The following is a 13,181-nucleotide window of genomic DNA, read 5'->3' on the forward strand; positions in this document are numbered from 1 at the left end:
CGCTCGGCCCGCGCCCCGCCCCGCGCCCCCGCCCCCGCCCCCGCCCCCGCCCCGCGCCGGAGCCCGAGCCCGAGCGGAGCGGACGGAGGGCGGCGGGAGGAGGCGGCGGCGGGCGCGGCGCGGGGCGGGGCCGGGGTGGGGGTGCGCGGGGACGGCCGCGCGGCTTCCTGCCCCTGCCGGGCGGCGGCCGGCCGGAAGCCAGCCCTGCCCTCCCCTCCCGGGGTCGCGGCCGGGGCGCCTCTGCCTCCTGGGGTCCGCACTGGCCCCAGCGTCCGCCCGCGTTCGGCCCTCGGCCGCGCCCCGCCCCTGCCAGGCCGCCTCCGCTCCCCGCACCCTCCCCTGCCCGCACCGGTGCCGGCACCTCGGGTTCGCTCATCCCTCCTCTCCCCGCTCCTGCTCCGGGCCCTGCACGACACCCCCACCCCCCAGCCTGCTCCCTCAAGATCAAGCTGTGGGAGCGGTTTTTCCACCGATGTAGAAAATGCTACCTAATCACAACTGGACACTTGACTGGGTCCCCCTCTGGGGTGTGCAGATGGCGGCGCCCTGCATCCCGGGCCAGCCTGGCCTCCCTCTCCCTTGGAGGCCGTTCTCGGCTTGGCCGTGTGGTTCCTCCGCGGGGAACCTTCCGTGGTCCGAAGCCGGCCGCTGGGCGCCGTCCGGCCGCCCCTGGGGAGAAGTGTGGCTGCTGGGCGGGCCTGGGGAACCAGCCCTGTCAGGACCAGGGACAGCGGCAGCGCCAGGGGACCTCGGAGGCGCTGCACCCATCAAATGCTATCCCCAAGTGTGTCCTTTCTGGTTCCTGGTACCTTGCCTCCTTCTAAACGCACCCTCGGCTGTCACCTCTTCCAGGAAGCCCACCCTGACTTTCCTATGTACAGAAGAGCTCCTCTGGCGCGTAACCGCTGTTACGCCTCCGCGCTCAGCGCGTTCCCTGGTTTCCTCTCCTGGCCTGGAAGGATTATTTCGAGCAGGCTGCTGTAACTGACGGGGGGGGGGGGGGGGGGGGGGGGGAGATGTTCCTCATTCCAGCAAGACGGCCTCCCGCGACTGTCTGTTGCTCTGCACCCGCGTAGTTACTTTCCATTTTGAAGTGATACGTGTTCGCAGACAGCATTGTCCCCAGGACAGACGCCTCCTGGCCCTCTATGTTGGGAGGGCAGTGAGTACTGTCTGGGCTGCAGCCTCCTGGAAAAGTGGGAAATCAGGCTCTGCGTGGCCCGAACCCCCACCTCTCAAAGACAAACTAAAACCTGAGTTCTTACGTGAAATCGCCTGATTTTTAAATATTGGCAACCAAATTAAAACAAGACATCTCAAGGCAGTGCCAGGCAAACGGACATAACTGCCCAGCGAATCAAAACCCTGGCGGGGGGTGGTGGCTGGGTGGGGGGCGCTGGGTGGCTCAGGGGGTTAAGCCTGGGACTTTGGCTCCGGTCATGATCTCAGGGTTTGTGAGTTCGCCCCCCCCCCCCCCGCCCCCCGCAGTCCGGGTTGCTGCTGCCTGCGCAGAGCCCGCTTGGGATCTTCTGTCCTCTCTCTCTCTCTGCCCCTCGCCCCCCAAAAATAAACATTAAAACCAAATAAGACAAAACAACTCTGGCGGGAGCCAAGAAACCACAAAGAGGGGCGCCTGGGTGGCTCAGTCGGTTAAGCGTCCGACTTCAGCTCAGGTCACGATCTCGCGGTCCGTGAGTTCGAGCCCGGCGTCAGGCTCTGGGCTGACAGCTCAGAGCCTGGAGCCGGCTTCCGATTCTGTGTCTCCCTCTCTCTCTGCCCCCCCCCCCCCTCCCCCCCCCCCGTTCATGCTCTGTCTCTGTCTCAAAAATAAATAAACGTTAAAAAAAATTAAAAAAAAAAAAAAAGAAACCACAGAGAAAGCGATCCGAGTCTCGCTCCGGCCAGCCTTGCGTGACTTAGGCCAAGTCCGGAGCCATCCCTGGCCTCAGTTTCCCCTCTGGGAGCCAGTGCTGGTCGGGCGGTGGTGGGGGGAGGACACCGGTGTCGCCCCGCTCCGCCCCTCCTCCAGAGTCCCCGCCTTCCCGGGGGGCGGAGGCGCGCCGAGCCCGGGGCTGCGGGGAGAGGAGGCGGCCTTTGTTCGCGCTAGGCGGGCGCTCCCCCCCTCCCCCCCCCCACCCGCAACCAAAGCAGGTTCCCCGGGCGACAGGCTCCGCCCTTCTTCCGCGACCCGGGGGTGGAGTCGTGCCGCCCCTAGGGGAGCCTGCGCCCGGCCTCCCCCTACCTGCCCCAAATCCGGGCTAAGTGGTCGGAACTGACCAGAGCGGAGTGGACTACCCGGCCGGCTCAGTGAGTCAGGCAGAATGGAGGCCCTCCCTCAGGATTCACCCCCGTCGGCCCACCTGGCCCCAGGCTGGCGGGTCCTGGCCAAGCTGCCTCCTGGGGAGGGTCCGGGAGAGAAACCAGGGAGTTTCCGGTGGTGGTTAGGGTGGGGAGAGGGCACAAAGCCGGACAGGTCAGGAAGTCCCCTGGAGAGAGACACCAGTGGAGCTGAGCCAAGCTTTCAGACCGTCCTGCCTCCCCGGGACTGAGCTCGGCTTGAGGGACAAGAAAGGGGGAAGGTGGTCAGGGAGGAGGGTTGAGGCAGGCTGGGTGGGGCCACAGCAGGGATTTCATTTTTGCTCTCAGGGTGATGGGAAGCTGCGCTGGACATTTTCACAGCGTAATCCTGGCCACCAGGTCCGGAGGGTGAGAGAGGCCCGAGCCTAGAGAAGTCGGTGGTCATGGCGTGGAGAGCAGCGGGCAGCGGCAGGGGCAGCAGGTTGAGGATGGGGCGCAGATGGGGAGGCTACACCCAAGGGCCTCCTACCCAGACGGAAGCCCTGAGTCTCGGGACCCCCATCCCTGGTCTCCCTCCACCCTACACTCCAGTATCAAGATCCCACTCTCTCCATGTCCACTCTCCCCTCCACTGGCCACTTGCTGGCCTCCTGGCTGCACTTCTCCCTGTGGTCAGAATGAACTTCCTAAAAAGCTGATGTGGCTCTATCCTGGAGGCCTGGTGATTTAGGAGAGGGTCCTCGCCGTTAAGCAAGCAGGATGTGGCCTTAGGCTGTTCCCTGCAACTTGGAAGGAAAGGTCACTGAAGTTGTGCGTGCATCCCCCCCCCCCCCCCGCCCCCAGCCACTACATCAGGAGGAAGATGGTGAAGTGGAAACAGGAAGGTGGGTCATCCCTCAGTTTGACACCATCCTGACAACTCAAGGCTGGCCTGCCCCCTGCCACCTTGCACCCCAACATCTGTGCCTTCAACAGCCGCATGAAAGGACAGCCCCTGGACCTCTTCATACCCCATCTGTTGGACCTCGAGCCCTTCCTGTCTCTAACCTTCACAGAATGGGAAGGGGGTCCTCACGCTGCAGACTGTAGTCTGTAGGGGGCAGTAGTGGCTTCTTAGGGGCAGTAGTGGCTTGTGGAGGTCCAGTCTGGAAGCCAGGCCTCCTTGCCCCAGGCACCCCCAGCCTAGCACTTCCAGACTCTGTTCCACCTGCTTCTGAACAGCTAGATCTCAGGGAAGAGGAAACCTCGTGTGGGTCGTAACAGTGTCATTTAGGGGTCCCTGGGGTAGGGGGCGTCAGCGTTTGCCTAGTACGCTTCCCTGTAGGAGAGACCCACCCTCATTCACGATGCCCCAAGTGGAGGAGATGCAGTCTGGGGCTGCCCATCAACAACGTCCCCGCTGTCTGGGGACACAGCCACATAGGCCGGGAAGCAGTTCAGACAAGAAGGAACCCTGAGACACGTGAGCACCTGGGTCCAGCCAGATCTGAGGCGGGACCAGCAGCATGCCCTCATTTTGGAGCCACCGAATCCCCTTTCGGCTGCGCGGTATTCCTGGAGCACCAGGGCTCCCTCAGGGCAGCCCGTCTATGCCATTTACTGCTGTGTTCCCAGGGCCCAGGGGACCCTGTGTTACGCACACGCTTGTGTGCTGATGCTCCGGGACGGTGCAACTCACTGCTGCCGCCCTGCGTGCAACATGGGGGCCTGGAGCGACATGCTTCCTCCACCCCCAGAATCCTGGACCACCCCCTCCGTGAGGCATTGGCAGGGGGCACTACTCAGCCTTACTTTTGTCCTAAGTCATCCTGGGGCTGTTCTCGGGGCCGAGGAGCCGACCCTGGGGGGCACAGGGCCCTCTCTCCCAGAGTCACCTAGTGTCTGGTGGGGTCTGCACACAGCAGTGACTTACTACCTGTATGCTGGCTGGACCGCCTCCTTAGAAAAGAGGATCATAGGTCCCTGACCTATCAGGGGCCCAGACAGTAGCCCCTGCCAGGCCCACGAGTGCCCCCCCAGGCCCAAGCAGGCTCAGCCCAAGGAAGGCAGGCAGGGGCATCCTGGCCACCAGATGGCGCCTGATCCACACTCCCCTGCCTGGAACCAATCCTTCCAGGATCACTCACTGGCGGTGGCGCCCAGCCCCTTTCTGTGCCCCAGGCCGCATCTCTCAGCCCTGGGGCAGCGGGGAGGGCAGGGCCTGGACTCTCCCCTGCCCTCCCCCCCCCCCCCAGAAAGCACATGCTGGCCTGAGGGGAGACCCTCGGGCCAGTGTCCACAGGAGGAATGGGAGTGGAGAAGCAGGGACTGCAAATCTGCTGCAGCCACAGGAGGAACCCAGCCACGCAGCAGAGTGAAAAAGACAGGTGTATTTGATTTACAATGAACAAGATTTACAAAAGGGGGTAGGGGTGAGGGTGGTCCCGGTGGAGCTGCTGCCAGACCCCTCCGACCTGGGCAGGGCCTCCAGCACGGCCCAGTCTTCTGGGTCGCCTCTGGCCACCTGGGCCTCGACGTCTGACGTCCAGCTTGACCTTTGAGGTGGGGCCCAGGGCACGGAGTCCACCCGGAGTGCCAGCGCCCCGCGGGGCAGGCCACGTGAGGTCAGGAAGGCTTCGTACCGTTGTTCTCCTCCAGTCCCGGCGGGGCAGACAGACACAGTCTGGGCGCGAGGCCCTGCGGGCCACAGGCAAGCAGACCCCACCCGAAGAGGCCAAACCCAGGAGTCTGAGGTGGCTGCTGGTGTTCAGACAGGGGGAGCTGAGGCCCCACTGCCCCCAGCGACCTGGCGCGGTGCCAGGGGCGTAAGGCACATTTGCGAATCGCGCGGGAGATGTGACACAGACAACACCTGATGCTGGTTCTGCGGGAGCTGGCGCTGGAGGGCGCACGGCACTATTGCTCAGGAGATAGATGCTACAGACGCGGAGGTAGGGGCTCCCCCGCTGCACCCACACGCGGATGCCCGGGGCTCTTCCCCTGCTGGTGAAGGGTAAGGGCCTTACCGCTCGGCCTCGTTTCTCAGGGGCTGCCCGACGCCTGACACGGAGCATCACGCACCTGTGCCCAGAGTCAGTGGTGGCAGAGGCCAGAGGTCAGAGATCTGTGACTTTGTTCTCCAGCGCAGCCGCGATCTGCTGGAGGCGGAAAGCCAGCTGCATCTTCTGGGCGGCAGGGTCCTCCTCCAGGGCGTTGATGATCTGCAGGTGGGCCGCGTCAGACCCCACGCCAGGGAAGGGGGCTGCCTGGGTGCCGGCCCCCACCCCTGGGAGGACACCCCTCACCTCGTCATAGTACTTCTGCGTGTACTGGTACAGCTGGTGCAGGGCCACGAGGGTGTTCAGCGAGTCTGTGTGTGCCTGGGGGGTTGGGGGGGGGTGTCGGAGAGGGGCTGTGCGACCCCGCAGGTAGGAGGCTGTCCCCGGTGGAGGAAAGGGCCGACGTGTAGCACCCCAAGCACACACACATGTAGGAGGGTTACAGGTACGTGGGATGGCCACAGACAGACATCCGCTCTCACCCACAGACACACGGCAGTCAGGCCGGTCAGCACGGCTCGCGAACCCCTTTCCTCGGGGCACACCCGGCCCCACCCTGCTTCTCCCTCCTGCAAGGGCAGTCTCCAGCGCCACTCAGCAGGGGGCTTTGGGGGAGGGGTGGGGTGCTCGGCCTGGATACGGTCAGTTGGCGCGCACACACCCTGCGTCATCTTCTCTTACCCGAGAAATCTCCGCCAAGTGTGTGTTCATGTCCTGGTCGCTGACCTGCACCATCTGCCTGATCCCCTTGTAATAACTGCAGGAGAGTGGGCGTACGGTCAGGGTAGGGGTGGGGCAGCGGGTCCCAGTCACAGGCCGGAACCACCCCCAGGGGCCCCACTGGGTGGGGTCAAGGGTGGGTGCCCAGGGTCTAGCTGGGGGGACGGGAGCACTCACTCCTCCACCATCTTCTTGTAGGTGGAGATCTCCTTGGCGTAGAGGAGCTTGTTGCTGGGAGAGTCCTGTGGGGGGTCGGAGCCAAGAGATGCCCGAGTCGTGACAGAGCCGAGCTCGCCCCCACCCGGGACACCCACGGAACAGAGAACCGGAGGTGTGGTGTGTGGGGGACAGACGCCCAACAGGGGAGGAGCGTCCAGTGCTTTGGGTACCCACGCGAGGGGAAGGCAGGGAGGGCCCAGGCTCTGCCCCAGCAGCCCCCCGCCCCTCCAGGGCAGCACGGGGGCGCAGACTGGTCCACGTTGACCTCCAGAGCCCACAGGCCGTGACCCAGGCCCTCTACCTCCCACAGCCCCAGTTACCGTGCACTTGCCTTTCTCATGAGTTCGGGCCCCAAATGTACAAACCAACACCCCAAACTTCCCGGCACATCCCAAACGGACCTCCTCACCCGCATCACAGCATGGCTTCCCCGGGCCACCCCCCACCCCCCACTACTCGACCCGGACCCTGCAGAACTCCAGGGCCACGACCTAAATCTCCCCACCCCCAAAACTGCCCTCAGGGTCCACTCACGCGGCTCAGCTTGTGCTCTGTGCGTGTGCAGGCGTCCATGAAGGTCTGAGCGATGACTGACAGGGAAGCGTCCACCACCTCATGAACATGCACGTCAAAGATGAAATGGGGGTTCTTGAGAATGTTCACCCAGAACCGCAGCGGTAGACTGAGGCAGAGCAACAGGGAGTGAGGGGCTGCCGAGACCCTGGAGCAGGGCAGGCAGCAGCAGGGTGGAGGAGCCCCCACCTGTTGGTCTTCCAGATGTGGATGGTGTCGTCATCCTTAATGTCATGTTTCTCGGCCTGCTCGTCCAGAAAGTCGAAGAAATACTTAACAGCGGGCGGCACCGCATGCCCAGGTGCCAGAACGCTCTGGAAGAAGTTGTCCACAAACTGCTGCAGCGTGCCCTGCGGGGTTGGGGCAGTGTGTGGGGAGGGGGGGACTCAGCAGGGAGTGGGCGCTGGACGGTGTGACCGCCCCCCCACGTTGCTCCGCCCACAGGCCCCGCCCCCGGTGTGACCGCCCACACGTTGCCCCGCCCACACACACGCGCCCCCCCTCCCCCCGCAGCGCCCACCTTGACAGAGAGCAGGCGGGTCAAGTATATCTCGGTGATGGCCTTGGTGCGTTCCTTCTCCTTCACGCTGCCCCGCTTGGACTTGCCCTCGTCCACCTCCTCCGCTGGCCGCACCAGGTGCCACACACGGTTCTCCTCCTCCAGGAGGGCATGGCCTGTGGGGAGGTGGCACTGAAGGCCAAGACTGGAGCTCAGTAGCCCCCCGCCCCTCCAGGGCAGCACGGGGTAGGGGGGTGGGGGGGCAGACTGGTCCACGTTGACCTCCAGAGCCCACAAGAGCACAGGCAAAAGGAAGGGACTCACGCTCTCCGGGTAGATCCGGCTGGCTGTCCTCAGGCTGTTGAGAGACTCCCACCGTGGACAGGATGAGAGTGGCTCCATCCCGGACCTGGGGCATGCAGTCATGAGAGCGGGCCCCCGGCTCCCCACCGAGGCTGGGGATGCGGCCCTCCCCCTGCCCAGCCGCCAGCACTCACGTTGTAGTGCATCAGGGTGTTGACACGCTTCCACCGGCCCTCCCGCTGAGAGGTCAGGTCCAGGTCTGACAGGATCTGGGCTGTGGACCCAGGACGCCACTCTGGGAGGACACAGCCCAGCTCCTGGAACCCAGCCACACCCCACCCGGCTCCCTCTTGCTGTCCCTCCACCCCACCTGCCCACCCAGGGTCCCCAGGGCAGGACCCCGCCCCAGGGCACAGAGCTGGGTACACGAGGACCTTGCTCACCGAGGACCACGCTGTCAGCCTTAGGCCAGCGAGAGCAAGGCTGCGTACGGTACACCTGATCGATGATCTTCTCCTTGACCTGGGAGATGGTGTCACAGTTGAGGACCTTTACCGGGACAGCATCGGCGCCTTCGTCCTGAACGATCACGCTCACCGTCTGCCGGGGGACGTGGGGTGAAGAGCCAGTGTGGGGGGCCTCTCTCTTGCCCACCGGTGTGGGAGCAGCCTCGGGTACCCCCGTGGTCACACCCTCCGGTGCCCCTAGAGCGGCCTGACCTGGCCTTTCCTCACAAGCCCTGGCTGAGCAGGACAGAGAGCATCACTAGCCACGCGCCACCTCTCGTGTGCACACAGGCTCACCACCAGGCACACCTGGACGCCCCACACAGGGCTGCAGGGGACCCAGGCGCCCGGGAGGCAGGTGACTTGGGACACTCGGAGCCTCTCTGCAGGGACGCCTTTGGGGCCCAACACCCACGGAGGGTGCACCCCCCCCCCCCCCCCGAACTCAGGTGGGCCCGTGCGAGTCTGTGAATGGCATCCAGTGTCTGCTCCTGAGGCGGCCCAGGCCCCCCAGCCGCAGTGCTCACCAGGGGCGCATACTCCACATCATCCCCCAGCAGCCCCGTATCGTTGAGGGTGTATTTGGCCTTCTTCTGCACAGCGTCCACTGGCCCCTTCTCCACCTGATGCTTGATGGCCTTGAAAAGCTTATACAGGGGCTCGCCGGCACTGTCCTGGAGAGCAAAGGGCAGCTCAGCCACGGGTGAGACTGGAGATGCCCCCCCGGGCAGGTGGATGTTTGGGGGGAGGCCGGGGAGAGCACCCCCTCACTCCTGCCCCGACCCTGGCCAGGCCGCTTAAACCCACCTTGAGGTACTGGTATAGGCAGATAGACATCCAATTGGACAGCATCCTTTCCACCACCGTCTCGGACCTGAAGGTACAAAGAGATGTTTCCTGAGGGTTCCCTTACTGCCCCAGGGCCCAGCCGGCTCCTCCAGGCACCCACACACCCCTATCCAGGCCCTGGGTCCCTGACAGAAAGCCAGGGGCGCCACCCCTGCCGTCCCTCCGCTCTCCCTACCTGCACTGGCTACATCTGCTGACAAACTGGAGACTGGACTCAGCCGGTGCCACCCCACAACCCTCCACCTCCACCTCCCACCTGGCGCCCCCCCCCCCCCCACACCTGCGCAGCATCGGCTTGGGGTTCTTGGCCGCCAGGTACTGGCCCACCTCCCGCCTCTCCCCCCCACACACCTGCGCAGCATCAGCTTGGGGTTCTTGGCCACCACGTACTGCTCCATGAGCTCCAGGAACAGTGTGCGCATGATGTCCGTGTAGTACTCCAGCTTCCCGTGCAGCGCCACCGTCAGCAGGGACGCGAAATAGACCTTGGCGCGGGCTGAGAACTCCCGCTGGCTCTCCAGGGTGTGGATGAACTGCGAGGGCCACCAGCCAGAGACCGCCTGAGCACTTTGGCCCCGGCACCCGCCAGCAGCCGAGGCTCCGGCTGTCCCCCTCTCCTCCCCCCCGACCCTGCCCTGCAGCCCTGGCCCCACTCACAGTGACCAGGAAGGACTTGCTGTTTAGCAGGTTGGAGAACTGGTAGAGGGCCTGCTCCACCACTGGGCGCCGTGACTCCGGGATGTCCAGCCTGCCCGTGATCATCACGTCCTTGTCGCCGTCCTTGGAGGGCAGGAAGAAGACGCGGTCGGTGTAGGTCTTGTAGTCCAGCACGGGGATGCCCGCCTCATGCACGTCGTTGGTCTGGTCCTCCATCTCGATCATCAGGTCTGGGGGCGGGGGGCACGGTGAGGCGTCCCGGCCACGAGCCGCGGGCCACCCTGCCCACCTCTGCCTCTCCGGATGCAGCCTCTTCCAAGGCCATCCTCCCTGGCCTTCCAGCCCCCAGGAGGTCTCGGCAGCGGGCTCCCAGGGCAGCCCGAGGATCCCGCCGCCCCTAGCAGGCAGCCCTACCTGTGAACTCCTTCTTACAACGGTCCCGCACGCTCTCCTCCAGGCCCTCCAGCTGGGACTTGATCTTCTCGTACTCGCGCTCTGCCTGTTGGCTCTTCCTCCTGGGGGGCACAGGGAGGTTCCTGGGACCTGGTGGCCCTGAGCCTGTGTGTTGTGTTGGGTGTGTGGCCAGAGGGGCAGAGGCAGGAGTGGGCGGGGCTCACCAGTAGCAGTAGACGGACACGACGATGACGGCCACCATGGGCACGATGACCAGTGGCAGGATGAGGTTGAGTGGCACATCACTCACCCTCGTGTCATACTCCACACGGCCCAACACCCACTCTCGGGAGCCAAACTTCACCTGTATTGTGGACAGGCGTGGCTTCGCAAGGACCCGCGGCTGCCCAGCCTGCCCTCCTGCCCTCCCTCCGTCCCCACCCCTGGCCCAGCCCGGCACCCGGCCAACCCGCACGCACGATGAACTCAGGCAGGTTGTGTGTCGTGTCTCGCTTCTGCCGCCGCTTGGGCGGGGGCTGCACCTCGGGGGGCTCGCAGTACAGGTCCGTCTCGGTCAGCGTCTTCATGATGCAGCGCTCAGCGCCCACGAAGGCCTCGGCCTCGTGAAGCGTCATCGCCTTGTTCAGATTAGTGCCCTGGGGGTTGGTGGGGGGGCAGAGGTCACAGTCACCGGGAGGGCGTCAGGGCTGTGGAGTTGGGGCCGCCTCCCCCGCCGACCCCGGGCTGTGGCCAGTCCTCACCCGGGCATGGATGAGCTTGTTGACCTGCTTCTTGACGCCCCCCGTGAAGTTCTCAAAGGTGGGGTCGGCCACGTACTCAAAGGCACCGGCCTCGGTCCTGAGCAAGGCGCGGTGCCCGTCCATCTGGATGAGCGCCGTGAGATTGTAGGCCTCGGGCTCCTCGGGGACCGCCGGCGACAGGAAGACCACTCTGGAGTCGTTGTGGAACATGTACTCCGTGCCCACAACCTGCAGGCCGAGGCCGGGCCGTCAGGCCACGTGGCACAGGCCCCGTCCCTACCCTGCACTTCCCGGGGGCCCACGTCGGAGCCGAGTCCCCAGCCAGTACCGGGACTGACCGTCGTGGGCTGCAGAGGTCCGGCCTCCCGCCTCCGCCGCCAGGACTGCAAGGGCTCAGCGATGACCACCATGGCGAACCTCTGGATCAGGCTGAAGCCTTGCCCCGTGACGTTGATGCTACGGCCACCGCTGGGGACGGGAGGTGGGCAGTGCCTGAGTGGGCACAGCTCGGCGAGCCAGCTCTGGAGGGGGTGCCCTGCAAAGCTGTGCCCCCAGCAGCTCCCCCTCCCCTCTGGGGGGAGGGCAGGGCCCAGAGTCCCTGGACCCAGTGTGCAGTCGGTTACGGGTGCAGGTCTGTGTGAACGAGTGTTTGCTGCGAGGTTGAGCTCAGAGCACATGACCATGGGCACTGCCGCTGCCTGTCAGGAGCGGGGCGGGGTGGGGGGCCGTGGGGCCTGCCCCTCTGGGTTTCTAGGAGGAAGCTGATCTGGGGGCACCCAGACCCGCCCTGAGACATCCTCCGAAGCCTAAGTGGCGGAGAAAGCCTGGGAAGTAGCTGAAAGGGGTGGGGTGTGGTGTGTGTGTTGGGGGGGGGGGGGTCCCATGGCTGGCGGTGGAAGCGGGGGGCACCATGACCCCTCAGGGAGGGGGGAGGGAGGCCACACCTGACGAAGCTTCGCAGCGGTTCAAAGGCCCGTAGCACTGGATTCTCGCGGTAGGTGAAGACAACACCAGGGCTGGACACACGGGAGCCCCCGTAGTAAATCTCTAGGGGCAGCTCCCCCAGAGCTGCCTGCGGGCCAGTGACGCACTGCAGCTGGGCCCCAAACTGTGTCCTGGGGGTGGAAATTGCTAATCAGTGAACTCGGCTCCAGGACCAACCCCAGCCCCAGGCCAGCGGGGCAACGGGTCAGGCTGGCTCCACGGCCCTCTCCGGGGCAGACGCCAGGTCACAGCCAGAGAGCCCCAACCCCACCCCCAGGACCAGGGCAGACCACAGATTCACCAGCCTGCAGGTGACACCCACACTTTACAAGGGACGTCATTGAGGGTCACCCGCACGTCTTCCTCAGAGCCTGTGTCTAGGTGGGTGCCATTGATGGTCAGCGTGGTGCCGCCTGCCTGTGGCCCCTGCTTTGGTTCCACACTGAGGGGCTGGGGCTGCTACAAGAGTGACAGGTGCATTCGGGTCAGGGTTGGGGCGGTGGAGACCTGACTGTGCGTCAACTGTTGTCAGAGCTCTGCCCCACCCCGTGTCAACACGCAGCCCCCGACGGTCCAGAGGTCAGCAGCAACAGCCACGTCCCACTCACGTCTGTCCCAGACTGCAAGACCCACGCAGGTCCCGGGGCCAGGCGTTACCTGGTAGGTGAACAGGACGTGGGGCGGCGAATGACCAAGCTTCCCATTGACATCCACGACGACACCGGCCGTGATGGGCGTCTTTGCAGCGTCGATAGTGCACACGATCCTGGGAGAGTAACAGACGAGGTGGGACACTCTCGAGCCCCTCCCCACACGTCCGTGGCCGTGCAAGTCCCGTCCTCCTCCTCATCCACCTGGTCGCCTGGCCCCCCAGGCCAGGGCAGCACAGGCTTCAGGTCGTCCACTCACCGGGTGGACACAGAATAGCGCTCTGGCTGAAAGACGCAGTTCTGCTCGGCCACGGTGATCCTCTTGACGTCATCCGCTCTGACCCCCAAATTGGACCCAAGGATAGTGATGCGAATGCCCCCGCCCAGCGGGCCCGTTTCAGGATGGATCTGGAATCGGCAGAGCCCAGCTTGACCCGGCAGCGGGGCCAGGCTGGCGTGCGCGGGGGGCCGGGGCCAGGCTGGAGCTCCCCCCTCCCCCCCCTCCCCCGCAGGCACAAGGGCTCACCCTGGTGATGACGGGCGGCGGGCACTCGGAGGTGGCGTTGCTGCACAGAGCCTCGTACACGCACCTGCTCTGCCCGCCACACCACACACACTTGTACACGGGGTCGGCGGCCAGGCACAGGCTGCAGTCGCTCCGGCCAAAGGAACAGTTGTAGAGAGTGACTGTGGGGACAGCAGCCGGTGGTCAGGGGGCTGCCCTGCCCCCC

General features: G+C 65.2%; 1 protein-coding gene across 3 annotated transcripts in view; it reads right to left on the bottom strand.

The window, feature by feature from the left end:
- Nucleotides 1-4,647: 4,647 nt before the first annotated feature.
- The window catches only part of PLXNB2 (plexin B2), a 28,610-nt gene continuing 20,076 nt past the window's right edge, over nucleotides 4,648-13,181 (bottom strand). For 2 of the 3 annotated variants that reach the window (XM_032594061.1, XM_030320989.2), the window contains exons 14-37: nucleotides 12,977-13,137; nucleotides 12,710-12,858; nucleotides 12,458-12,566; nucleotides 12,123-12,259; nucleotides 11,761-11,931; nucleotides 11,155-11,284; nucleotides 10,817-11,044; nucleotides 10,535-10,711; nucleotides 10,280-10,419; nucleotides 10,077-10,177; nucleotides 9,663-9,892; nucleotides 9,357-9,538; nucleotides 8,964-9,030; nucleotides 8,684-8,830; nucleotides 8,094-8,250; nucleotides 7,845-7,945; nucleotides 7,672-7,756; nucleotides 7,369-7,523; nucleotides 7,038-7,198; nucleotides 6,810-6,957; nucleotides 6,234-6,298; nucleotides 6,018-6,093; nucleotides 5,583-5,657; nucleotides 4,648-5,498 (exon numbers count right to left, since the gene is read on the bottom strand). In XM_032594061.1, the coding sequence (XP_032449952.1) occupies nucleotides 5,394-5,498; nucleotides 5,583-5,657; nucleotides 6,018-6,093; nucleotides 6,234-6,298; nucleotides 6,810-6,957; nucleotides 7,038-7,198; nucleotides 7,369-7,523; nucleotides 7,672-7,756; nucleotides 7,845-7,945; nucleotides 8,094-8,250; nucleotides 8,684-8,830; nucleotides 8,964-9,030; nucleotides 9,357-9,538; nucleotides 9,663-9,892; nucleotides 10,077-10,177; nucleotides 10,280-10,419; nucleotides 10,535-10,711; nucleotides 10,817-11,044; nucleotides 11,155-11,284; nucleotides 11,761-11,931; nucleotides 12,123-12,259; nucleotides 12,458-12,566; nucleotides 12,710-12,858; nucleotides 12,977-13,137 (3,257 nt within the window). In that variant the 3' untranslated portion in view covers nucleotides 4,648-5,393. The remainder of the gene's footprint in view (nucleotides 5,499-5,582; nucleotides 5,658-6,017; nucleotides 6,094-6,233; nucleotides 6,299-6,809; nucleotides 6,958-7,037; nucleotides 7,199-7,368; nucleotides 7,524-7,671; nucleotides 7,757-7,844; nucleotides 7,946-8,093; nucleotides 8,251-8,683; nucleotides 8,831-8,963; nucleotides 9,031-9,356; nucleotides 9,539-9,662; nucleotides 9,893-10,076; nucleotides 10,178-10,279; nucleotides 10,420-10,534; nucleotides 10,712-10,816; nucleotides 11,045-11,154; nucleotides 11,285-11,760; nucleotides 11,932-12,122; nucleotides 12,260-12,457; nucleotides 12,567-12,709; nucleotides 12,859-12,976; nucleotides 13,138-13,181) is intronic. The other variant, XM_030320988.2, reaches the window with a different exon arrangement.

The sequence above is a fragment of the Lynx canadensis genome, chromosome B4 (assembly GCF_007474595.2).
Source record: "Lynx canadensis isolate LIC74 chromosome B4, mLynCan4.pri.v2, whole genome shotgun sequence".
NCBI lineage: Eukaryota > Metazoa > Chordata > Mammalia > Carnivora > Felidae > Lynx > Lynx canadensis.